The sequence below is a fragment of the Lacerta agilis genome, chromosome 8 (genome assembly GCF_009819535.1).
Source record: "Lacerta agilis isolate rLacAgi1 chromosome 8, rLacAgi1.pri, whole genome shotgun sequence".
NCBI classification, from domain to species: Eukaryota; Metazoa; Chordata; class Lepidosauria; order Squamata; family Lacertidae; genus Lacerta; species Lacerta agilis.
This window is the reverse complement of record NC_046319.1, coordinates 73,330,696-73,357,058: the sequence shown is the minus strand read 5'-3', so window position 1 is coordinate 73,357,058 and position 26,363 is coordinate 73,330,696. Positions and strand designations below refer to the sequence as shown.

The 26,363-nt window shown below is 48.0% G+C and overlaps 1 protein-coding gene across 4 annotated transcripts; it reads right to left on the bottom strand.

Moving 5' to 3' along the window:
• Nucleotides 1-447: 447 nt before the first annotated feature.
• On the bottom strand, nucleotides 448-26,200 carry LOC117051683 (basal cell adhesion molecule-like). 4 transcript variants are annotated; one of them, XM_033158270.1, is made up of 9 exons: nucleotides 26,107-26,200; nucleotides 18,073-18,220; nucleotides 14,815-14,939; nucleotides 11,798-11,999; nucleotides 7,756-7,898; nucleotides 5,077-5,242; nucleotides 3,283-3,418; nucleotides 2,422-2,525; nucleotides 448-554 (listed from the first exon to the last, which is right to left on the bottom strand). In XM_033158270.1, the coding sequence occupies exons 2-8, from the start codon at nucleotides 18,146-18,148 to the stop codon at nucleotides 2,435-2,437; spliced, it is 939 nt and encodes a 312-aa protein (XP_033014161.1). In that variant the 5' UTR covers nucleotides 18,149-18,220; nucleotides 26,107-26,200; the 3' UTR covers nucleotides 448-554; nucleotides 2,422-2,434. The 4 variants fall into 4 exon arrangements, with proteins under 4 accessions (XP_033014161.1, XP_033014162.1, XP_033014160.1 ...); XM_033158271.1 differs by lacking the exon at nucleotides 26,107-26,200 and adding an exon at nucleotides 18,513-18,536; XM_033158269.1 differs by lacking the exon at nucleotides 26,107-26,200 and adding an exon at nucleotides 18,402-18,501.
• Nucleotides 26,201-26,363: the final 163 nt, after the last annotated feature.

The window sequence follows — 26,363 nt, the reverse complement described above, 5'->3', positions numbered from 1 at the left end:
AATCAGCCACACTCTTGTGCTGTTGTTGTTCCTTCTCGGCAAGTGAAAGAGTCAGTGGGGAACTAGGGGGCAAGTTCCGGTGCGAAGGGGCCAGGTTTATTTGTTTTTAAATCCCACAGGGCACAGACCTTCTGCGGCGGCTCTGCACCTAATTCTCGCCAATCGACCGGAAACAAAACTGCTTTCCAAAGTGGCGTGCGTCCCTCTGAACCGGAAAGGGCTAACACTTGCGAGGACAAGCAAGAGGTCGAAAAGCAGTCCGCTGGCAGAAAAGAACATCTCAACCTCATGAAGGGGAGAACTGCAGGCAAAGAGCAAGTAACCCAGAAAGGGGAGGGGGGGATTCATACACACTTCAGCATCACCATCGCCCCTTACATTTTTGGTCTCGATAGCTCCAACCACCCTCCTTCCAAAAAAAGAAACTCAACAACTGCCCCAAACATATACACAAAAACAACCGCTGTACATTGTTAGCATCCCCACCATCCCATAGTTTCCGAAGAAGCTGGATCTTGAAAGTGACAAAAGAAAGGAGGGAGATCCATTTCACCCTGGGAGAAAAGAAAAGAGAAGAAAAGAGCTGAGGATGTTGTGAAATCTTACGACCGCGGGCCGAGCCACAGCATTGGCACAGTTCCACCCCACTTTGAGTGGCACCTCCCATCTCCAATGGAATGCAGTATGCAGCAACCAACTGCAGGCAAATGGGGGGTTCTCCCTTAGGGGCCACATGGGGCTCGCACACACTTTCCTATGTGCCATGCTTAGAAAGCACACAGGCCCAAGCGGCTTCCCTCTTGCCTTGCTCCTTCCCGAGGGAAAACCCGCTCTTTAGCGATTCATCGGAACAAACAGCAATCCGAGGGAAATCTGAACTGCCATTTGCTCTGACCGAGCACTAAAGAGCAGTTTTCCCCCAGGGGAAAAGAAGCAGGGAAAAAAGAAGTGTGGATTAAACCCAGGGCTTCTTTTGTGATGGTGTTTCTTTCATGACCAGTACAAAGTAGCGGCTTCTCTTTCTTGCCATTTTGTGCTGGGACCTACAACATTTTTACCAAGGTAAAAATACTGGCACCTCTTTTTCTTTTAAGCCCCCTGCCCATAAAAAAAAAATAGCTCTGGTCCTGCCACTCACACAAGGCTTGAGAATGAAAACAGTCAATGACAGCCATGTGTTGCTCCAGATCCCTTCCCCCATCTCTACGGTGACTCCCATAATTTTGAGCGGTCCTTCATTACATTTCCAGTTCTCCTATTATTCTGGATCTGTTTCTTCGGCTGCATCCAGCCAGCTGCTTAAATATTTAAACCAGAGCTGGAGGGTAAGGAAAGGTACCCAAGGAAGTGATATTTTAAGTAGCAACGCGGTGAGTGAGTGCATGTCTTTTAAGCTAAATCGCTGTTACGGATTGGGCTGCTTGCAGCATCCATCTTAGTACGAGCAGCTGCATATGAGGTGAAGGTTTCTGTATATTTTAATGGTTCTACAGAAATGGGGAGGGGATTTCTGGCAGGTGCCGCTTATCATGCAGAGGTGAAGCCGTCCTTGTGTGAGGCAAGCTGAGGTGAGCACCTCAGGAGGCAGATTTGGGGCAGAGGAGAGGGAGAAAGAACAGGGCATGATCCGCTATATCTGTCTGCCCAAGCTATACTCAGGAGGACGGACCTGAGATGTTTTAAATGCCTGAGATGAACGACAAGGTGCCTTCCTACTGCCGAGTACAGAACTAACTGGACTGGAAACTGAATTTTACTTCACTGCTGACAATGAGATGGTGCCCTCTATCACACCTCAGGGCAGGAGGGTAGCTTAGTGGTTCGAGGATGGGTGTGTTGTGTGGCACACAAAGCTCCGACCCCTTGCTGCTGCCCCACCTCCCAGCAGCTGCTGCCTCATGTGAATGCCTCACCGTAACCGTAGGGCTGGCCAACTGGTCTTTAAATTGGAGATTAGGGTAGAAATGCAATTCCCAAACCAATACACGAAGCGGATTTCTCCACATTTTTGACACAGTTGACTTCAACGCTCCCCAAAGGCACACATTAAGAGTTAAGCCTACACAAAAATATGTATATCCAGAGGAATAATAATTGAAAATGCATATGAATTTCATGTGGGCTTCTTTTTTTTAAAAAAAAGTGTTCTAGCGGAAATGGAAAAGGGGGAAATTCAAGATGGTGGGGTGCCATGAGAAACCAAACCATTCCTATTCATTCAGCCATTCCTATTTCACCCTTGCCTGAAACCTGTGCCTGCATTACCCTCCTGTGTCCACACGGGGGAGCATTTGCACAGCTATTACTTATGGATGCCAGGACAGAAAAACTGCCCTTCCAGGACTGTGGACCTTTGGATTAAAGGAAGGGAATGGACAGGAAAGGGGGGTGGCGTTATACATCCTTTGCACTTCTGCTGACCTGTGCCTCTTTATTACATCACCAGGGGATGCGTATCTCCAACGGAGGAAGGCACAGACTCCAGGCTGCCTTTGTAGATTGGGGTACGCTGGCCGGAGTCTTCCCTGGAAAGAGAAAGGTGGACAGAAGTATCTGAGTTCCATTTTCTCCATCACTTGATAAGAGTGCAAAACGGTTTTTTTTAAAAAGAAATTAAGCTGCCCTAGAGTGACACAAAAGTCCAGTAGAGGGAGGTTCATCTTTCACACTCCTTCTACACGTACAGGTTTGTCCGTATGTGTATATTAATAGAACTAATTAATCGCAAAAGGCCCCAAGGAAGGAAGAATTAAACCACCACTGTTTAGGCTGCAACTGGATATCTGCGCAGCCAGGAAGAGAAGGAAGATGCTTGAGCTGTCCTTTCTCAGCCCGAGAGCCACATTTCCTTCCTCCTGCCCGCCCCCCCCCCCCGCACACCAGAGATGGGTGGGGCCAGAGGCAAAAGTGGGTGGAGCTACAAAAGTAAAAGCTACCTTTGCACAGCGTGTAAAGGTTTCATACACACAAAGCCCTCTCTGTGTTCTATATAGAGGCAAGCAAGAAATCAAGGACACATTCCATCCAGGCACGAATACTTGGGGGTGCAAAGGAGGGCTGAGGGAGCCTGGGGAGAAGGATCTGGCTAAGGAGGTGGAAAACCCCAGGTACCAGAGGGAGAGAGAGAGAGATGGCTGGTTGGCTGCTACATTTGCCCCAGCAGGAAAACGGTCAGCCTGATCTGTTCCCTGCCTCCTGCTTTAACAGTGAAGCAACACCCCACCCACCCATTGCAGCAGGGTTACAAGCTCCCCCAGCAATACAACCCCGCAAGGTACTCACAGGCCGGCTTTCTTCTTGGCAGCTGCCCGATGCCGGGGGATCAGGAAGGCGAAGACCAGGATCACCAGCAGTAGCAGCACTGCAGGCAATGCCACAGCCAGGGCCAGCATTGGGGTGCTAAGGGACAGCACGGACTCTGCGGGGAACAAGGCGGACACAACAAAGGCAAGCCGGGTCAGCACCTTAGGCGAAGGGTGCAGGAAGAGGCCTGCTGGATCAGGCCAGTGGTTATTGGTAGTGAATCAGGTGCTCGTGGCAAAGTGGCAAGCAGAACCCGCGGCACAAGGGCCGCCCTCCTCTCTTGCAGTTGCCAGAGGCTGGCATTCAGAAGCATTGCTGCCTCCTCTGACCAGCAGCCCTTGAGAAAAGGAGGATAGGTCATCTGGATGTGGGGTGGACTCCAATTCCCATCAGCCCTAGCCAGCAAGGTCAGTGGTCAGGGATGAGGGGACTTGTAGTTGTTGTAAGCATCACCACCAAGATTGGTTTTTTTTAATCAGGAACTCAGAGGAAATGAGTTCCCGTAGCTTTTAAAAATTAAATAATTGTGATTTTTTTTTGTCTGGAGGCTGGAATGTCTACACCCAATGCCTGAGCCAAAAAAATCCATCTATTATCCATAATCACATAAAGTTGTGGCCCTTTTTAAACCCTGATCATTGACTGCTTGAGTTTATTAGTGTCGTACCTCGTGTTGCGAACGGCGCGGGTTACAAACGCACTGAACCCGGAAGTACCGGAACGGGTTACTTCCGGGTTCGGCGGTTCACGCATGCACAGACGCGTTAAATGACGTCACGCGCATGCGCAGAAGCACCGAATCACGTCGCGCAGATGCGGCACTCGGGGTGCGGACTGCTCAGGATGCGAACGGGGCTCCGGAACGGATCCCGTTCGCATCTAGAGGTACCACTGTAATCCTTCCTTATCAAACCTTTATTAGGCATTTACATATAAAATTGCAAGATCAAGAATCACGTACAAAAACTTTTAAAATATATATATACACAAAGAAACAACATTTAAACTCATAGGCTGATGTATGGTGTGTGTTAGTAAAATCTAGAATTTCCTCCTGTTAAAGTGCTCCTTGAAGCACTGCTGCCAAAAATTCGGCTACCCCTGTAATCACATATTACATTTAGCCACTGCCTGGAGCGGGGTGTGTGGCACTGTGACTGGGTCCCCAACAAACAAAAAACAAACAAACTTCTTGGTGAGTTTCCCCCCAGAAAAAAATGAATAACAACAACAACAACGACAATAATAATAATAATAATTTCCACCTGGACATTATTCTGTCCATGACTTTGAACCTGCTTTTGCAGGTTGGTGACATGTGTGGACTCCTCTTAGAAACCACACTTTCCATGTCTCTGTTGGGGAACAGCTGCAAACATGGAGGCTCGGTTTATTTCTGTGGCTTAGCAGCTACCAATGGTCCTGTTAGCAGACATGCCCAAGGCCCCTTGACCTAGCGGGGCTTTCCTTCGCTGCAGATGCACTTGGGCCTGGGCTATGGTTGTATCAGTTTGCGATCCTACTGGGTTAGTAAAGGGAGAATTTCTGCATTTCAGGAATTTCCATGCCCTTCCCGCTCTGCAATTCTATGATTCTTTGAGAAAGAGGACTTGGGGGGTAAAGACCGAAGACGGTCCCTGACAAGGGAGGTGCCGGCTGCCTTCAGGAAGGAAGCGGGTGGCACAGCCCAGGGCGCTGGGGTGCCTGGAGTTTGCCCTCCGAAACGTGGGCTCAGGCAGGGCTCCGTGGGTGCAGGAGAAGGGTTGTTCTCACCGAGGGTGAATCCGCGCTCGCTCCCCTCCACATACAGATGGATCGACTTGCTCTTGGTCAACTGGGGCAAGGTGGGGTGTCGCGCCCTGCAAGTGTAGGTCCCGGCTTGCTCCCGGTTCACCTTGGAAAGCATCAAGTCGCTGGAGACCAGAACCCAGTCGTCTCCCTGCAAGAGGGGGAGCAGGGAAGGAAACACCCCCCCCCCCCGGTTAAAATTATGAGCACTTTTTAAAACATCCAAGCCTCCAGCCATTTGCAAACTCAGCACTGAACTAGGCATGGCAAGAGAAGCGGACGCTAAACAGTGAAAACCTAAATCCTAGTTGTGGGCAATAGGTTTACAAAGTTATTCCATTTAAACAAAACAACAACAAAAAACATAAAGATTAACTTGCCTATCAGTTATTGCAGTATTTTTACAGTAGTTGACAACATACCCTTTAACAACACTGGGAACACCTGAGTCAAATGCTGCCTCCACTCGTCCCCCACCTCCTCTTCCGCAATTAAATTTTCAGAAATTAGTGTGTGTTTTTTACTTTGAGGGTGTGTGTAATAGTTTTAGGGGCTGGGGTATCCCTGAGGAGCCAGGCGTCCTAGTAGATGAGGGGCAGAGAATGACGACATAGAAGTTTGGGTTGCAGCCAATGCTAGACCTACTCAGAGTAGACCCACTGAAAACAATGGACATGAGTAACTTTAGGCCCAGCCTGAGTAGGATTTAACTGAGACAGCCCTTTTGTCTTTCTAAGAAGGAGTGTATCCTTCCCCTCCAGCTCCCCTCAGCACAAAATGTCTGCTTACTGGACTCGCTCACACACACCCCCCCCAAAAAAAATTGCAAAACGAGGAGGAAAATGTCGGCTGTGCACATTTGGGGATCCATGTTCAAATCCCCAAATATGTATGACCAACATTTTCCTCCTCACCTTGTGATTATGAGGGGTGATTCCTGTTAACGGAGAGCAGGACAGCCTGTTATGCCGATGAGGTAAACACAGGCTTCCTGGATCTGCGTTTTACCTCACGAGGCTAACATGGGCACAGGGCCAAGGGGGAGCTGAGGTGACTATGAAGAAGCAAAATGCACAGGTGGAAAGCTGCTGTGTTTGGACAAGGAGCCGGCTTCGCCTTTAAATGCTCTCCCCTGCTTACGCACAATGGCTTTAATAGCACTCTCTATCGTGGAACTATGGAAGTGTAAATAAGGCGAGCTGAGGGCGGAAAGAGACAATGGACTTGGGTTTTCGACAAACATTGCCTCAGCAGCAGCGAATGATGGTGGGGTGGGGGTGGGGGGGGTGCAGATTCCAGGAAATGCCCTGTCTGTTAAGAAAAGGGGAAAGAAAACATTTGGTGCACATGTTGGAGGGTTGGGGCTGGGGGGGGGGTCCCTTCCTTCCCTGTGGGGCGGAAATCTCATTGGACTGCCTTGGAATGAAAGAGTGGGTAGGTTCTTCCAAGAACAGAGGGGTCAGGATATTGCAAGCCCACTTTTAGTGGGGGGAAAGGACTCCTTTCTCCAGGATTGCACTATATTCTCCAATAGAAGGGGCAGGTGTGCCATTTCAGCTGCCTCCCCCTTCAGGGCTAGTTCTAGCATAGCTCTCAGTCCTATTCAAGCATTTTAAGGGAACATGCGAGGGCTTAAACGCAGGAGGGGGACATGTGTCCTCCTTGCACATGTTTCATGCATCCGTTTCTCCCTGTCCTTTCTGGACAAGTCTGGCTGCGTCCGTCTGTCCGTTCCCGTTCCCCCCACATTGTACTTATAAAACACATTGATCCCTCCAGGGAATCCTGGGAACCGTAGTTCACTCAAGCAGCTGGGAACTGTAGCTCTGGGAGAGGGGGCAAACTACGCCTTCTCAGGATTTCTTGGGGGAAGCTACGTGCTTTAAAGGCCTGGGTGCGAAGGCAGCTTCTGACAGGCTGACCATCCTTACGAGGCGCTTTCCTACACAACAAAGGAAGGCTGAGGCATGGCCACCTATGCATAGCTGTCAACTTTCCCCTTTTTTGCGGGAAATATATATATATACACACACACACACACACACACACACACACACACACACACATATATGTGTGTATATACATAATATAAACTATATATATATAAACTATATATATAGTTTACAGCATTTGCAAAGCCTGAGATATGAGCAAAATCTTCAGGCACTTTTCTAGCTTTCTCCCAATGTTCAGTGTTTTACTTTGGCCTCCGCTGGAAAAATCCCCCATGAACGCCCATGGGTTGGGGGTGGAGTTGGTGCACCCCACATGTCCCTGGATACTCCCCTCCCCTACATTAAGCCCCAACCCACGTTCTTGGCTAGGCCTCCTCTTGGATCCCAATAGGAACAGCCAAGGGTTCAAGGGGCCACGGAGTCGTAGAGCTGAGGGTCATCTATACTCAAGCCCACCCAACCCAATGCAGGAATCTCAACACGCAGTCACCCATCCAATTTGAAACCATACCGGACCCTGCTTAGCTTTGCGAAGGTGCTGGCAGCTTCGCCGCCGCGCCGCTCTCCACCTGGCAAGCAGCCCTGTGCTATTTTCCTTATGTGTTGCAGCGTGTCTTTTATAACACATAAGTAACTGGTCTGCTGGCCAGTGGGCCTTGGCAGAAAAAGATTCCCTGGCCCTGCTCTAAAGATCTAAAGGTCTTCTCACCTCTCGGGTCCATTCGTAGAGCGGGGGCTTCGAAGCGCCTGCAGAGCACTGAAGGTGCAGGTCACTGCCTTCAAGCATCGTGACAGAATCTCCTACTGTCCCACACCAGGTGTTTGTGCGAGCAAGGAGGACGCTGTGCAGATCTGGAGCAGGAGAGAGATTTTATTAATAATAGTAATAGTAATCATCATCATCATCATGCCACCCCTGGGTTTTTGTCACCTAGACCCTGTTGCTGCTGAGTAAACAAGTAACCCGCGTTGATTGATTGATTTGTTTAAACCGTTAAACATTTTTTTTAAAAAGTTAATATATGTTGTGGTCTTTGAACGAAGGGTGGAACACAGATTTAACAAAATGAATAAACAACAAACATTCAACAAAATAAATAAATAATAAATGCCAGGGCTAATATTGACACATTATTGATATTCTGTCGTTGTTGTTAATATTTCATAATCATTTGCTATAAATATCTCCAGCCTGACCGGGTTCAAGCAACTTTTATATGAAGGCATAAAGTTAGGAATTCCAAGCCTGGTTAACCATTTAAATCTTTCATTTTTTCCCTAGCAAAATAATATGAGCAGAAGGAGAGGCTTAAGCAGGTGTAAGGTACCTTTCTTTTGTTCTCCCCCCTCCCTTCCTTTCTTGATGTTTTTAGTTACTCTCTCACCCCTTCTTTACTGAGTTTTAGGTGCAAGTTATGCAAAACAAGAGTTTTTGCTGATTGAGCTTTGCTGATAGAATATACGTATAAAAACTCTATATGTGCCAATAGATTCACCTTAAATTGCTGCCCAGTTCAGTCCTGGGAATCTCCCTTTAGCAAGGGTGCTCCTAATACAGCCTTGCAGAACTATGTTTCCCAGGATTCCCTGGGAAGAAGGTGGTGTTTGTTTGTTTGTTTGTTTGTTTTAAAAGGTCTGCTGCAGGGATATGCCCAGGAAAGATGTTTTAGATAGTGAGAGACAACCTTTAAGAGGCTTCCCCATTCCAGAAAGAGCTGCCACGGCCCAACCAGAAAATGCCTGAAGGTTTGATCTTCAGTATGTGCTGTCACTTGATGACAGGTCATGCATGCCTGGAAATACAGAACGTGGGTAATGAGCCGCTGCCTTTACTGTTCCGTTGGGACCAAAGTTTGTAGAATTTGCAAACCCGCACACATATGCACCACATGGTCAACAGACCCTGGACACCTTCCACAAGACATTCAATGACTTTCACCCCACCATCAACCTAACTATGAACCAATCTATGCAAGAAATACACTTTTTGGACACTACTATAAAAATACAGGATGGACACATAGACACCACCTTATACCGTAAACCAACTGACCGACAAACATATCTACATGCTTCTAGCTACCATCCCAAACATACCAAACAATCCATTGTATATAGCCAGGCCCTACGTTACAGCCGCATCTGTTCCAACTCTACAGACAGAGACTCTCACCTAAGAGATCTACAGCAAACCTTTTTAGAACTAAAATATCCACCTGATGAAGTTAAACAACAGATCGACAGAGCCAGACTGATACCCAGAGAGAACTTGCTGCAAGACAGACCCAAAAAGAAAATAACAGAACACCACTAGTCATCACATACAGCTCCCAAGTTAAAACAGTACAACGCATCATCAGAGATCTACAACCTCTCCTAGACAATGACAGTTCTCTTTCTCAAGCTCTGGGAGGAAGACCCTTCATCGCATACAAACAGCCACCCAATCTCAAACAGCTCCTCACCCACAATAATACAAAAACAGGACTCAACATGGACACTGGTACCAGAGCCTGCAATAAACCCAGATGCCAACTTTGCTGCCACATAAACCCGGATAACACCATTACTGGTCCCAACAACATCAAACACACCATCTCAGGACTATTTAATTGCTCATCTTCCAACATTGTGTATGCAATCAAATGCCAACAGTGCCCTTCAGCTCTCTATATTGGACAAACAGGCCAAACCCTACGCCAAAGGATAAATGGACATAAATCTGATATCAGGAATCACAAGACAGAGAAACCAGTAGGAGAACACTTCAATCTCCCAGGACATTCTATAAAAGATCTCAAAGTAGCTGTCTTAATACAAAGAAATTTCAGAAATAGACTGGAAAGAGAAGTGGCTGAATTGCAACTAATCACCAAACTTAAAACCATGGAGAAACCTGGTTTGAACAAAGACATTGGATTCTTATCTCATTATACATAACAAAGCCATCTTTAGCCATCTCACCCCTTGCATTTCCCTGCAAGACTAACTGCAGCCGTTTAGAGTCGTCAACAGGTTTTCCACACTTATCAGCCTATCACCCATTCCCACCACCCTTCTGAGTAATACCCCTCCCCACTCCCCCACTATATTTAAGGATCTGGTGACTTCTGTTTCAGTGTATCTGAAGAAGTGTGCATGCACACGAAAGCTCATACCAGGAACAAACTCAGTTGGTCTCTAAGGTGCTACTAGAAAGAATTTTCGATTTTGTTTTGACATATGCACCAGTCTGTGGTTAAATCAAGAAGACCCAGAGCACCAGGACAGACTCTCGCTGTGGCACAAGGGTATCACAGTAAGCCAATGGTCGGGAACCTGTGGCACTCCAGATGCTGTTGGGCTCATTTGATTTTCTTCAAAGAGGATTTCCGTACCACTTAATCATCAAAAGCTCTTCAGTGGTTTGCATAAAAAATGCATGAGGATTGCCAATAAAAACCAGATATTTAAAAACAAGCTGGCTTAATTCTTTTCTGCATTTAAGATCAGCAGTTTTAAAAATACGCATGGTGGAAATAAAATCAACGTATTAAAATGCACGTCAAATCTACATGTCTGGATGCACTCGATTCAGCAAAACGTTGTCGGCTGGCGCCAAAAGCAGCCCAACGAAGTCACCTGCCTAATATCAATGGGCAGGGAGTCCCAAAGGGCAGGTGGCGCCACACTGAAGGATCAGCTCCTTGCAAGTGTAGAACGTTATGTGGCACTTGTAAATGTGCCATTTCCACAGATTGAAGTAGTTGAGTGGGCATTACATGGGGGGGGGCAAGTAATCTGATGGGGGATTGGAGTCCAACAATACCGGTCCAACTTGCACCGGCTACCAATTAGTTTCTGGGCAAAGTCAAAGTGCTGGTTTTGACCTATAAAGCCTTAAACTGCAATTCCCCAAGGACCACCTCTCTCCATATGAACCTACGCAGACCCCGAGATCATTCTCCAAGGCCCTTCTTCGTGTGCCTCCTCCTCCTCGAGAAGTCCAGAGGGTGGCACCACGAGAACGGGCCTTTTCTGCGGTGGCTCCCCATTTGTGGAATGCTCTTTCCAGGGAGGCTGAGACGGCGCCTTCGTAATACACTTTTAGGTGCCAGGCAAAAGCGTTCCTCTTCAACCAGGCCTTGGGCTGATTGACATCTAATGCCCCTTTAAAATGTGTTGTGTTGTTTTCATTGTCATTTTTATGATGTATTTTGTGTTTTTTTATATTGTGGTTTTATGTTGTGAGATCCACGAGTATAGGGCGGTATACAAATTTAATAAGTAAAAATAAAATAATAATAACAACATCTGTGATGTAAGCGATGAAGAAGAAGAAGAAGAAGAAGAAGAAGAAGAAGAAGAAGAAGAAGAAGAAAAGTTTTGAAATATTTTATGGGCTCAGGATGCCATCAAAAGAGGGCTGAGCATTTCCTGTGTGCTAAGTGCGGGTGGCATTCATATTCTAAATGTGTGTTGACAAGTCGCATGTGCTCAGGATAAGTTAGAAAGCACTCTGTTGGTGCTCAGGAGTGCTCTTTTTTATTACTCCTCCTTAAAGAAAGGCCATGGCCACAGCTGGGATGTGTGTGGCTAAGGGAGCAAGGGCAGGGCTGGCACCAACAGTCCCTGCAAGAGGTTACACTTCTGCCAGTTACCTACAAATTGCCAAAGGCCAGTTGCAAAGGCAGCCCCCCCTAATCCTCCCCACCCGCTATTTCTCCATCACCCACTAGGGGCCAGAGGAAGGAAGACACTTTCCCACGTACATTCCATCTGCAGGTCCAGCTCACTGGAGACAGAGGCATTGCTGGTGACGTTGGAGCCGGCGCAGCGGTAGGGTCCGGCGTGCCAAGATTTGAGTCCACTGATGGCCAGCTGGAGGCGGCCGTCGTCGTAGCTGACGCTGACGTCGTAAAACCAGCAGCGCATCTCGCTGGCTTTGTCGAGGGAGATCCAGGAGTGGAGCCACTGCAACAGGGAGGGGAATGCCTCGCATTAGTCGATGCCCTCTGCAAAGTGGCGCTACCCGAAATGCCAACTGGCGGCGGCGCAGGTTCCCCTTCCGAGCACCACGCCACTCAAGCCACACCGACATGGGCTTCAATACACTTTGGGGCCGTTCAGTGAACGTTAAGGTATTTTGGTGGAAGACCTGGCCATTGTTAAGCGTTGCGTTTGGAGTCTAGGGTGGCACACGGCAATCGGAGCAGCTGCACCGCGGTTGAGCGAGGAAGCAAAGGGAGCCAAAAATAAGGTTCCTTTAGTTGGTCCACATGTTCCTGACATGTATGTCAAATCTGCAGCCTTCTAGATCATGTTAGGCTTCAGCTCCCATCAGCCCCAGCCAGCATGGCCAACAGGCAGTCAGGAAATAAAAGAGCTGTCATCCTGCAGCATCTGGGGGATAAAAGGCTCCCAACCCCTGTTATAATTGCTGCCATCTTGACTCCCAGCAGCTGCAGGGGCATGGTTCTACTTCCTGGAAACAGTGCCCCCTAGTGGCCACTTGGTGGCCTTGATTATTGTTTTCCCTGGACACTCCCTAATCCTGAGCTGTGGCCTCCCCATTTCTCCCATCTCCTTCTCCCAATCCTGCTTAGAGCAGCCTCCCATTCCCAATCCAGTCAACAAAACACCTGTCATAAAATACCTCCTTCAGAACTCTTCATTAAAGTCTACGTGTGAGCAGCTCGGGTTTAGCAAGGCCTTTCTACAAAGACCTTTCCTCCTCATGAGCAGCATGTTCACACAACAAACCTGTTTCACTATAGCATGGGTAGGCAAACTAAGGCCTGGGGGCCGGATCTGGCCCAATGAACTTCTAATCCGGCCCGTGAACAGTCTAGGAATCAGCATGTTTTTACATGAGTAGAATGTGTCCTTTTATTTAAAATGCATCTCTGGGTTATTTGTGGGGCATAGGAATTTGTCCATTATTTTTTTCAAAATATAGTCCAGCCCCCCTCCCAAGGTCTGAGGGACAGTGGACCGGCCCCCTGCTGAAAAAGTTTGCAGACCCCTGAACAATAGGTAGGGGCTGCGAACCGAGAGACTTGAGTGGGCTGGGTAGGAGAGAACCATCGTTCAAAGAGCATGGATTCTGGGACAAGTGATTACCAGCCGCATTGCAAATGTACAATTCCTCAGGTTCCGTGAGGGATGTTGCTGCAACAAAATTGGGTCCAGACGAATTCTGAAATATACTTGCCCATACTATCACATGGTTCTTATCCTACCAAATCCTTACTAGTATGGCTGCACACACCATACATTCAAACCACAGAGAGTGAGAGAGAGAGAATCCTGGGAACTGTTGTTTGCTAAGGGTGCAGAGAATTGCAGCACCACAAGGGTTCTCGTTCTCGGGAATCTTTGCAGGGGTGGGAAACGTGCTTTAAATGTATAGTGCGTGCCCCGCCTACGTTACCAATCTGAGACCTCTGTCCTTAGCTTGTTCTTGCCTGAGTCAGAAATGGGCAGCTGTCACAGGCTACATTACATTTGGGGCAATCCTTTGGGGCTGGGGATACAGTAACATTGGCAGACGGTAGGGCTGGAGCCTAAGGTGGACTGGAGCCCAATGTAGGTGACATCAGAGCAGAAGATAAGTGGGGCCATCCCTTTGTCTTGCTTTTTCTGTCGCCTTTCTCTCTCTCTCTCTGTCTCTGCCATTCCCCACCCCACCCCCCAATATACATGCTACCATGCTACCCACCACATGAAGTTCGGCTGAGATTTACTTGAAACTTGCCCATCTGAGGCCTGGCAAAAGGGTCCTGCCCACCTAAGAACCACTGGACTGTAGAATTAGAAGGGACCTCGAGGGTCATCTAATCCATCCCCCTGCATAGCAGGAATCTTTTGCCCCGCATGGGGCTCAAACCCATGACTCAGAGATGAAGAGTCCCATGCTCTACCGACTGAGCTATCTAGGGTGTTGCCTTTTATACTGGTCTTGCTGCGGTTGTGCCCCAAAGACGCCTGGGAACTTTAGCATGGTGAAGTAGTACTGAGAATTATCGGGTCAGGGTGATTATCCCTGCATTGCAGGGGGTTGGACTCAGAGCTGTCAACCTTCCTTTCTTTTGCATTGGGAAATGGCCATAGCTGTCAACTTTTCTAACGGTGCTAGAATAAGGGAATTTCCCGCAAAAAAGGGAAAGTTGACAGATACAGTTGGACTACATGACCCATGGGACCCTTTCCAACTCCACGCTTCTAGGATAGCTAATACAACCCCACTCCCAGATTCCCTGAGCAAAAGGCCTGGCTGTTAGAAAGTCCAAAAGGGGGGTGTTGCAGAATGGAGTTCTGCTGATCAGGAGCCTGTCTACTACATTCCATATTTGAGTTTCTTTCTCTCTCTCTCTCTCTCTCTCTCTCTCTCTCTCTCTCTCTCTCCCTGCTCCCCCTCCAGCCACAAGTGAGTCAGCATTCAGCAGCCGCAGCACAGAGCATGCTCAGCCTCCCTTGCGCTGCCCTGGGATTTCCCCATCTCCTGCCCTAGGCTTTTTCAAAACAACAACGTTCTACTTCTGCAAACCTTTCAGCCACTCGTCCTACTTGCATTGCTCCTCCGCTGTGCGTGGATGGGGCCCACTTTGGATACCTAAAAGCAACAGCACGCACACCTGAACTTAGGAAATATCTTTGGGCGCCACTCTGGGTGTACAATTTGCAACCAAATGTTCTGCGACCGCAGCACAGCGCCTCCTATTGAGCAAACCGCCCATCTCCCTCCTCGCTGCTTTGTCTTGCAATTACACCTGGAAGTTATCCTGACCTTGCTGTACTTCTGGAAAGTGAATCCGCTCATCTCCTCTCCTTCATCGCCCAGGCACTCCAGAGTCACGTTCCCGCCCTCAAGGACAGGACCCTCCTGGTCGCTGCGAAGGACGATGGAGACCTCTGGAATTGTAAAAGAGGGGATGGCATGAGATAGAGGACACCACCCTCTGAGCCAGCGGAGTGGCTCCCAAGCTCGTTGGCTAGATCAGCTCCGGCACCCACTTCTTATTTCTCATCTCCTTTTTTATTTTAAAAAAATTGTATACCGCCCTACCCCCGTAGGTCTCAGGGTGGTCCACAACATAAAATTACAATATAAAGCAAAACAGCACAACATACATGTCAAAAATAAGAACAGAAACATAGAATCATAGAATCATAGAGTTGGAAGAAACCACAAGGGCCATGCAGTCCAACCCCCTGCCAAACAAACCAATAGTCCTCTGTTCCGCAGCACATTTAAAAGGGCATCAGATGTCAGTCAGCCAAAGGCCTGGCTGAAGAGGAACATTTTTGCCTCGCGCCTAAATGTGTATAATGAAGGCGGCACCAGGCAAACCACCCCGCCCGGGGAGAGCATTTTATAAACAGGGAGCCCCTGCGGAAAAGGCCCCTTCTTGTGGATTGTGTTATGTAATCCTTGTACATTTTGGGATGGCAAATCTAAGCCTAGGCTTCCCCCAAAGAATCCTGGGAACTGTAGTTGATTGTGGATCTGTGAGGGTCTCCTAAAGACTTTCAGTCCCTGCAACAAACTACAGCTCCCAAGTTCCTTTGAGGTGGGGTGGGGGGGCATAAGAGTGATTTAAATGTCTGGTGTGGACTTCCTTCTGTGTCATCCTTCCTGCTCCTAAGGTCGAAGTGCATTTGGATACAAGGGGTGAGAGGGAGATTATGGAACTCCTTGCCCCATGAAGTTTGGTTGGCTCCTTTCTTGGTTTCTTTGTTTGTTGCTAAAGGCCATTTTTCATTCTGTTTTTGTTCTAGACTGACAACCTTTTTGTGTCCTTCATTTTGGTTGGGGAGGGGTTATGGGTTTGTTCTGGTCTTTATTATGTGTTTTCGTTTTGTATTTCTGTGCTTTGAACCACCCTGAGATCTTTGGCTGAAGGGTGGTGTACAAATTTAAAATCATTGTCGTTGTCGTTATGAAGAAACTCTCATTTAAATGTACTGAGCAGCCTCAGTGGGTGATTTTATGCTTGTTTTTCTGCTTAGGTTTTTAACTGTCAACACTTCACGCTTGAGAGAGAGAGAGAGAGAGAGAGAGAGATTGAAACTGAAACCTTTAAATGTCTTAAGCAGCCTTGCTTGGTGCTTTCAGTTAGGAAGGAAAATGTTTACTTATATATATGCAAACATTTCTACACCTTTGTGTCCCTTTCGCCAAACCGTATCTTTCTTATTTATTTATTTACTGCATTTCTGTCCCACACTTTTTCTCAAAGGAGCTCACAGTGGCATACAGGTACATGTTTCTCCCCGTTCTCTAATGTCCACAACAACCCTACGAGGTAGGTTAGCCTGAGAGGCAGCGAGTGACTGACCCAAGGACGCCCAGTGAGCTTCATGGCCAGGTGGGCATTTGAACACCTGGTCTCTCCCAGATCCTAGTTCGACACTCTAACCACTACACCACACTGCCTCCTAATCTTACTGATTGCGGAGGCTCAACCTCAGAACTTGTCCCATAGGCCCATGACACAACCCAGGGGGCAAAACAAACATGCACACAGCACCTTCTGTTAAAAGATGTGGTCACAGCTTGTGGCTAAGAAGGTTATTTTGAAAGCAAAAGGTTGCAGGTATCTCAAAAGTCAGGCAGAGAGAGGAGGAGACCCCTGTTGAAACTGTGGACAGCTGCTGCTGCTGCTAGTCAGCATGAATAATACTGAGACAGACAGACAGACACATGGCCTGACTCTGCATACACTTCCTAGATCCGTTCTCCAAGATCCCAAAGCCAGTCCACACATGTCTACGAGCACCCAGGCAGGCCTGAGCCCGAAAATCTCTTTCAGCAATATTTAGCATTTGCATCCAGTTGTGATCTTTACAACAATCTTGCAAGGAAGGCGATCCCCAAATTTCTAGAGAGGGTGGTAACAGTGGGTGGGACAGACTGGCTTGTCAAAGGCAGTCAAAAGAGTTTATGGGTATAAATAATAGAATAATAATTACTATTATTATTAAGATTCAAGTGGACCTTTCTGAGTCGTAACACAATCTGCATACACACCATACCTCTAAAATGCACTCAAAGGCCATTTCCCCTGCCCACCACCACAAGAGAATCCTGGGAATGGTAGTTTGTCCCTTACAGAACTACAATTCCCAGCACCCTTGACAAACTACGTTTCCCAGGGTTATTCAGGGGGAATAGTGCTTTGAATGTGCTTTAAAGGTATGCTGTGTGTGTTAAGTCTCCTGGCCACTACACTGGAGATTTCCATACTCTGCGTTGTGACGCATTAGTGTGTTGTCTGCAGTGTGCAGGTGACCATACAGCTGGCTCAACAAAACACTTCTTGTTCATCCTCTCTCCGTCCTTTCATTAATTACAAACTCGGTTTTCAGTGCCGATTCTGGGGTGGACTGGCTCTTCCCTTGCCGCACAAGATCTCCCAGCCCAACTGGTCTTACCGCACAGAAGCAGAACTAAACCTTCGTGAGACTGGGAAAGAAGATTGCTAGCTCTTTCTCGCAAGGCCTTGGGCAACAATGTGAAATGCAGAAATCAAGCCAGAAAAGCTCCCAGGCGCTCGCTATTTCCAGGTTGGATTTGGTTACCCACTGGCAAATTCAGGTTGTACAACTTAAAATGAGATTAGTGCTCTTGTGCAACAAGACCAGTTTCCCAAAACTGCAGTGTGGAATAACACTTGCAGAGTGAATGCTCAATTAACAGGAATCAATCAAAAGGTTTTGCCTGCTAAATGTCAAGCTGCTATCAAATGCCTACATATGTGTCCGTCTCGCTCAGCACTGCCCACTCTGACTGGCAGCAGCTCTCTGGGGTCTCAGGCAGACATGTACGGTACATCCCACCAACTGCTCTCTGGTCCTTTTAAATGGAGATTCCGGGGTTTTAACCCCCCCTCCCAGACCTTCTGCATGCCAAGCACCCGCCCTACCACCGTGGCCTCCCAAAGCAAAGGGGCAGGAGGAGCACGGGGCAGTTTTAAAAGGTGGGCCAGCGAAGTGAATTCCGCACCGGCTCCTCGTTTCGCGAGTGTTGTGCCATTTGACTCACCTGCCTGGGTGGTGCGCAGGGTCACAGCCAGGCCAGCCGCCACCAGCCAGAAGAGCTTCTGTTGAAACTGCGCCATCGTCGCCCTGCTGCCTGCTTGCCTTCTGTTTTGGGTAATGAGAAAGTTCCCTCCTCCGTTTCCTGGTTCGCCCTTAAAGGGGGGGAAAAAGCGAGAAAGCCACCGCGTTTAGCAGCCTCGCACCCGCGCGTGGGAAACCGGCCGAGCTTAACAGAAGAGGTGGGGCGCACTGGCTGCTAGAAGCGACTCTGCACGCACCCCCGAAACAAACCGTCTCCCCAACCTCTGCTTCCCCTGAGCACCAAGCACCAACCTCTCTCTTCCTCTCTCTTTCTGTGTGTCTCTTCCCCTACGAGACAGAGGCGTCTCTGTACTTGTTGCCCGCGCCAAAGGGGTGGGGGGAAAAGTTAATAACAAACTAAACCGGAGCGGCCAGTTGAGGAACTGAAGACGCAGCTCCGTCGACGCGCACGCACAGAGATCCGTCGGGGTGTAAAGAAGTTCAAACACGAAAGGCACAAAGAAAGTGCGACGGGAAAGGGGGGGGGGCAAGGGGGGGGATGGGGTAGAGAAGGCAGCCGGGAAGTGAAAGGTAGCTGGGCAGGGCACCCTGCGTCTCTCTCTGCCCCAGTACCGGTCACCCGCCGGCGCAACAGTGCTGGAGCTTGTCTGCTGGCGCGTCCCTAACCGAAGGCGCGATTCTAAATTCTAAGTTCTTGCCGAGGCGGGGGAGGATAGTCGCGCCACCAGAGCGCAAAAGCGGCTGCGGTGGGTGAAAGTTCCCTCTCCTACTCTTATGGCCAACCGCAACTCTCACAGCCGGCCGACAGGAGAAGGAGCTGAACAATCTTAGGGGCGGCCGGGCACGATGGGTCTGAGAATTTGGGGAGCCCCCCGCGCGCGCACACACACACCAGGAGAGTCCGATGGTGACACCCAGGCGGTTGTTCTCCGCATGGGAAATTACGGGGTGGGGGTACGACGACGCAAAGTCTATGACTTCTTGTAACTGCAGGCTACTTATTATTTTTTGCAGTCTATAATAATTCCCCTGGTGGGCTGGGCCTGTTGGATATGGGTGGGAGGACGCGTTTCGGAACCGGACCCTCGTAACAAATTGCTTTGTTTGTCCGTTTAACTTCCGCAGACGCAGCATTCTCAGAGCATAGCAAGCAGATAGGCTTGGAACGCCCTCCTCCAGTAAAGGGCAGGGGGTCTGATTATGACAGCCCCTCTCAAGAAAACTGGGCAAAGAGCAGTGAGATTAATAGAGCGGGGTGGGGTGGGGGCAGAATCTGTGATCAAATCTCAAGGTTGAGATGTTGAGATTTTGGCATGACCCCTGAAGCGATGTGAAGATCGGATTTCTCCATCTGGGGAATTTCCACTTGGACCTTTGGCCTCACTTGCCGCAGGGAAGCTGCTGAAGTTTTTGCACAACCTGACTCTTCATGCACGCACATCACATCACACAAAGGTTTTCCCCTTCAAATGTTTCTTTGCTCTGGGGAACAAAGTCCGCAACTGTTCAGAAATGAAAGTAAAACTGGCCCCAGCCTCCCACAACAAAAACTTCCAGAGTTGACATTTCCTTCCCATCCTTACAGGACCAGCAGCTGGACCACAATGACTCTTAAGAATGACCTTGGTGCAATTTTTTTGCTCATACTGAACACTGGACGAGCCAAAACAGTCTTCAGGGGAACGAACACATTAAAAAAAAAAAAAAAGCATTAGGTACTAATCTCGGGAGCAGATGCCGTGTGTTCCACATGTTCATTTTACAGAAATGCCTTCCCCTCCATCATGAGTGCAACAAGGGAGTCATGTTCTAGAAAGTAATGTAAGCCCGTTGCGACTGAAAAGTCACAAATGGGCTGTGCTTCTGTAGTAAATAGAGAGCTACCCTGATTCTCTGCAGAGTGGTACTGCTGTTCCAGTCTGGTCCCTAGCGTCTCTATAGTTAAAGCCCTCTATTGGGGTGGGGAACATTTTGCAGCCCAAGGGTCATATTCTCTTCTGGGGAACCTTCCCAGGGCCACATGGCCGCGGTGGGCAGGTCCAGAGACAAAAGAGGAGCGGGTGTACATTTTTCCTTTGTACAATAGACTTAATTTCTACACAAGCTCGCACACCTTTCTCCTTCAAGAGGCACTATCACAGTTCAAGGACACATTCCAGACAGACAAATAGACCCAAGGGGTGAAGCAGGCCAGTGAGGGGTGGGGTCTGGCAGGGAGAAGGGATGTGAGTCATGTGACCTGCAAAGAGTCCTGAGCAAGGCCAGACCAAGATATTTTGGCACCTGAGGTGAACCACAAAATGCTTGCCCCCTCTCCACAAGGGAATGAGTGAAGAACTATGTCAGGAACAAGGAGGTAATGAAGATCTGCATTGAGATCTGCTGCCCCCTGTGGATCCTGCCACCCGAGGCAGTTGCTTCACCTTGCCTCATAAGTGGGCCGGCCCTCGTTCCGAGGGCCAAACAGAGAGGCCTTTAGTGTTGCATTTGGACCCCAAGCATGGTGTTTTTCACCCCTGAATGGTTCAATTCAGACCCTTCAGTGCCCAAAGGGTTGTCCCATTGCGAATCCTAGAGGAAAAGCAGCTTTCTGTGGTGGACAGAGGCATTATGGAAACAGGCAAAGCTGTGCTAGCTTAGGAATGTTAAGAAATGTAATTTATGTTTCAAAGATATTGCCCCGGTCCTGGACAGTCAGGCTGGCTAGAACTGATGGGGAGTTGGAGTCGTAACGGCATCCAAAGGTCCACACACAGCTTTCCCCCATTCCTAGTTCATTGACTGTTTTGTCCCCAGATGAGGTGATGGCTGCTGGCTGGGATGGGGATGGGTCTGTCTGTGGTTCTTACCAACAACAGTTATTTGGAGTTCCCATGTTCAGCGTCCGTGTGCCACTGAATTACCTTGACCGGGCGCAAAAGGAGACAGGACTTTGGCACCTTGAGTAGCTGCATAGTAGAGGAAACTTCAGGAGGTTTAAGCATGCACGGCAAGCTCTCCTTTCTGAAATCCCCTCTTCATCAGAACTATTCAGGGCACAAGAACCCTCTCCTCTTTTGCACCCAGCCGCTCTAGGTGGGATGGAAACTTTGTCCAAGCCAGGAATCCAAGTCACTTCACTCTGTGCCCCAATAAGCAAACCCTCACAGTTCCCCCCTGCATAGCACATTGTGGGTGAAATGGTTCTGGCATGATACACAAACCGCCCCAGTTGTGTAAACCACCCATCCCTTCTTGGGAGGAGAAGGCTTGTACAGAGGGAGCTGCATTATACCGAGTTACACCAGTATAGCATAATTCAGTGTGGTCTACACCGGTGGGGGTGGGGGTGGGGTGGACCTTGCGGCCCTCTGGATATTGCTGGACTACAATTTCCCTCGGTTAGCATGGCCAACTGTCGGGGTGATGGGAGTTGTAGTCAGGCAACCTCAGGAGGGTTGTAGGTTCCTCATTCCTGGTCTACACTGAGTAGCTGTGGCTCTCTAGGGTTTCAGGCAAGGAGCTCTCCCAGTCCTGCCTGGAGATGTGAGGGATTGAACCAGAAACCGTGGAACCTGCCTGCGACGGATTTACAGCCCTTCTCCTAGTAGCAGCCAGAGTGACCAGATACAGAAGCGGACAAGGCTCCTGCACCCGTAGCAGTTGTGCAGACGGTTTGCCACCTGCCCACCCTGCTAACTAGTCACTCCCCTCTCTGGCTCTTGAAGGAGATTCACATATACCTGCAGCACGCCAGGCCAGGTGCAGACCAGGAAAGGGGCTCTGAGCCAGGAGGGGGGGGCGGGTCTAGAGAGCAGACAGAGTGGCAAAAGCAAGGAAACCAACAAGCAAAAGGAACCAATCTTGGCTGGAGTGGCCAGATACGAAGCAAAACTGTGCTCCTTTGCCTGTAATAACTGCGTTGAAAAGGGTGTCACTTGTCATGCAGAAGGGGCAAGTTGTTCATGTTAGAAGAGGGAATTTGAGCAGGTGTAGCTTGTCATGCAAGACAAGCTGGCGCTCTGTCATCTTTTGCATCTGGTACCCTACACTGAATACTGATGAGAGAAGACTTGCCATCAGGCCTTGGCTGTGGGCTTTCTGGAGTTACTTGGTTGGCTGCCATGGGAAGGAGATTGCTGTGTTATGTAGGGATAGTCAGTGTGTGGTACTCTCCAGATGTTGTCAGCCTCCAGCACCCATCAGTCAACATGGCCAGGGGTCAGGGATGGGAATTATAGTCCAGCAACATGTGGAGGGCATCAAATTGGCTACTCCTGCTGTATTAGATGTAATAGTGGGGGCCATTCACACCATAAGTTGAAAGCACTATGGTACCACTTTACAAGGTCATGGCGTCCCCCAAAGAATTTTGGGAGCTGTAGTTTGTTGAGGGCATTGGGAATTGTTAGGAGACCTCCTATTCCTCTCATGGATATATCATGGCTTCCCCCAAAGAATCCTGGGAGCTGTAGTCTGTTAAGGATGTTGAGGGTTGTTAGGCGACCCCCCTGTTCCCCTCACAGAGATATCATTCCCAGAGTTGTTGACAACTAATCCCTTTTCGCAGGGAACTCTGGGAATTGTTACTCTGTGAGGGGAATAGGGGTCTCCTAACAGCTCTCTCAGCACCTTTAGCAAACCTGGAATTCTTCCACACCCTCCAAGTGTCCTTATTTTCTAAGTCCCAGTTTCTGATTTCATCCCAGAAGGTCCTGCTTTTCCTTAGGACGTCCCTGTTTTCATTGGAGAAATGTTGGAGCTTATGTTCTCCCCCCTACAATTCTTTGGTGGAAGCCATGACTGTTTAAAGTGGTAGCATAGGGCTTTTCGGTGTATGGAGTGAACGTGGCCTTGGTCTTATCTAGAAGGGCTCATTTTCACGAGCAGCAAAATATAAGCAGGCTGGCATTTGAAAACCAAGCAGCCAGCTGGAAACCTTGGGCTCCTTCCACACAGGAGGCTACTGCAGATTCTCTGCTACTCATGCAAGCAAAGGAGACTGTGCTGGCCAACATCGTAACTCAAGTAATACAGAAGAGAACACCACGCAGTTGGCTAAACTTAAATAATTGCTGGCACACGTATGTAGGCAAAGTTCCGCGTTTTATCGGTGTAGTCCTGTGCATGTCTACTCAGAAATCAGCCTCACTGGGTTCAGCGAGACTTACTCCCAGGTAATGTGTGTATGGGGGTTGCAGCCTTCAGGGGTTACTCAGGTAATTCACTCCTGAACTGGGTAAATATATAGCTGCTCACTCACTGGACACGAATCCAAACCTTTGCCTTTTATCTTGCTTTACTTCGCTTTTACAGTGTGGATATAAGTGGACTTAAAGTGTGTTAAGGTCTGTAGATCACACAGTTAATGGTACATATATGACGCTAGTTTTAAGATGGATTGGATGCCAACCATTTTGGGCTGAGAGCAGTGTGATAAATTTTGGGGTGTGGGGATACATGTATCTGCCCATACCTTCCAAGATTTCTCCAATGAAAATTGGGACATCCTATTTAACAACAACAACAATAACAACAACAACAACATTTACACCACACCCATCTGGCCCATCTGACTGGGTTGCCCCAGCCACTCTGGGTGGTTTCCAACATATATAAAAAACATAATAAAACATTAAACATTCAAAAACTTCCCTATACAGGGCTGCCTCCAGATGTCTTCTAAAGGGTGTATAGTTACTTATCTCCTTGGCTTGGGGTGGGGTGGGGGGTTGCATAACTCCATACCCTCCAACATTTTTCTGATGAAAATAGAGGTGTCCTAAGGAAAAGCAGGACATTCTGGGATAAAATCAGAAAATGGGACGGCTTCTGTAAATCCAGGACTGTCCCTGGTAAATAGGGACACCTGGGGGGGAGGGTCTGTATGACCCTTTCCCTGAGAGCATGAGAGTTTTGCTGCTGAGATTACCAGCCTACCACCCCTGAAACTTCCTTCCATTTATTTCAAGTATTATAGAGTACAAGGTAACTTGGTTGTTGCTATAACCTTGAGCATAACCACGTGGGAACTGCATTTGTCCTAGCCAGGCTAGATAAGGCACAAATGTATTAAATTCTCCTTCGAAATAACAGCAAGAACTTTATACCATTATCTGCGCAAAAGTCAACTAAGCCAAGAAAACTGTGGGAAGCTTTCCAGGATGGAGAGACAGAGACAGAGGAGAAAGAGATAACACAAGGCACTTACTGCAGCTGGACCCTTTGCCTAGAAAGCCTTCCATTTATTTATTTAGTTATTTGTTTAAGCTATTTTTATTCCCGCCCTGTGACACAAGAAGAGCTAACCAGAGCGGCTGGCAAATCCAAAGGTTCCTGTGTCATCTGTCGGCGCAGCAATGATGAATTAAATAAAATCACGAGCATTAGCAGGGATCAACCAGCATGGACTAGCAGAAGCAGCCCCATTAATGTATTGGGCCACTGGTTGGTGACAAGGGACTGTTTTGTATTTATATGTCATTTCAAATATTTATAGCCCATTTCCCATTTCAAGCTCACATTCCCAAAGCGGCTCACGCTAAAAACACAGAACAATCACTTTAAGGCAATATAATAAATAACATTATCATCATCATAAAAAAGAGCACAAGACAATCACCATAACAATAGATTTAGAATCTTAAAAGAGAAATCATAAAAACGACAGAAGCAGCATAACAATGAGACACCCCAGATAAAACAGTGATTACAGGAATGCAATATGAATATCCTATCAGGTCCCTGCTCTGAAAATCCGTGTTCTGCCAAGATGCTCCAAGCAAAACGGAAGCGCCTTAACTTAGCACCTAAACCTACTTGGGGAGGCCATTCTAGCAATTGGGATGGGATGTATTGTGGGGGTGCGGAGACCCTTTTCTGAGGTATCTGTTATGGGATGCTCACTCTTGGAGTCATTTTTCAAAACTGGGCTTGCAATATGTCTTTTTGTTTATCTTGTTTATGAAAGTATTACCCTATCATAAGACATCAGGGAGGTGTACTGTAAAGAGAAAACTTAAAAAGCAGTACCGAAAGATCGTTAAACCAAAATAAAACTTTTAAACAACTGCATAGACCTGTGGGCATTAAAAAAAAAAGCCTTCAAGAGACACCTGAAAGTCAAAAGCAAGGATGCCCTGCTGAATCTCTGCTGGAAAAGTATGGGAATGGAGAAACTTAAATGTCTGCCTTCTGGTTGAGGCAAGCTGGGCCTCTGCAAGATGGGGGTAGCATTATTGCTGTTGTTGTTTACATTTGTTGCTTTTTGCAAAAAAGAAAATATCAAAGCAACTTAACAAGATAAAATACGATATTGCTGCTATGAGGATGATGACGATTAGTAATACTTTTATGACTTCTCACACACTCTTCACCAGGAGATCCTAGGGCAGGTTACAACAATTTAACAACTACAGTAATTAAAAAACAGAGCATTAAAAAGTTTAAACATCCTACAATCGAGATACTAGGGTGGGTCCTAAACTATATAGCTCAGACGTCAACAGCCAGGGCAAATAGCTGCATCTTTAGCATTCAACAAAAACTACATAACTAAGGTGGAAGATTCACCTTTGTGGGGAGGGAATTCTGCAGCTGAGGGGCTACCACAAAGAAAGCCCTCTCCTGGTCCTGCTACCCTCTGAACTTCTGAGGGTGACAAAACTGCCCAAGGACCCTCACCCCTCACCTCTGACAATCTTAACACCCAAGAGTGTCTGTAGAGAAAGAGGCTGTTTTTCAGATATTTGGGGCTGATGTCGGTTTTTTTTTTTTTTTAGGGCCTTGGACATGAATATGAGCACCTTAATAGTAAAAGAACAGTGGTCACAGCTCTGTGTGAAGTGTTTTCCTCTGCTCTGAGCTATTAGAGTCAACACTGCAAGAGTTGAGGAGGAGCAATGTCCGTTTCAGAATGGTTTTGTGTCATGAGAATTCTTGTGTTTGTGCACACTATAAGGAAATAACCACTCAGGATATCCCCTGGCTACCCACAAACAGCAAGAAGGAAACTGACCGCTTAAGAGGGAAAGGAGAAGCTGGGCCCATCCATCACCAACTTCACTTGGAGGGACTGGTTTGTTGCACCCCAAGTGAGCTGGGCAGTTGCTGGCTCCGTCCTTTCCTTAGAAAACTATGAGTCCCAATGACATCACAGAGCAGGGTGGGCGGGGCAAAGGCTGGTTGGGTTTGAAGCTGAAGCATTGGCTCAGGAAGTCTTTGGTGGCACGGCGACCCTCATACTCTCCAACATTTCTGCAATGAAAATAGGAC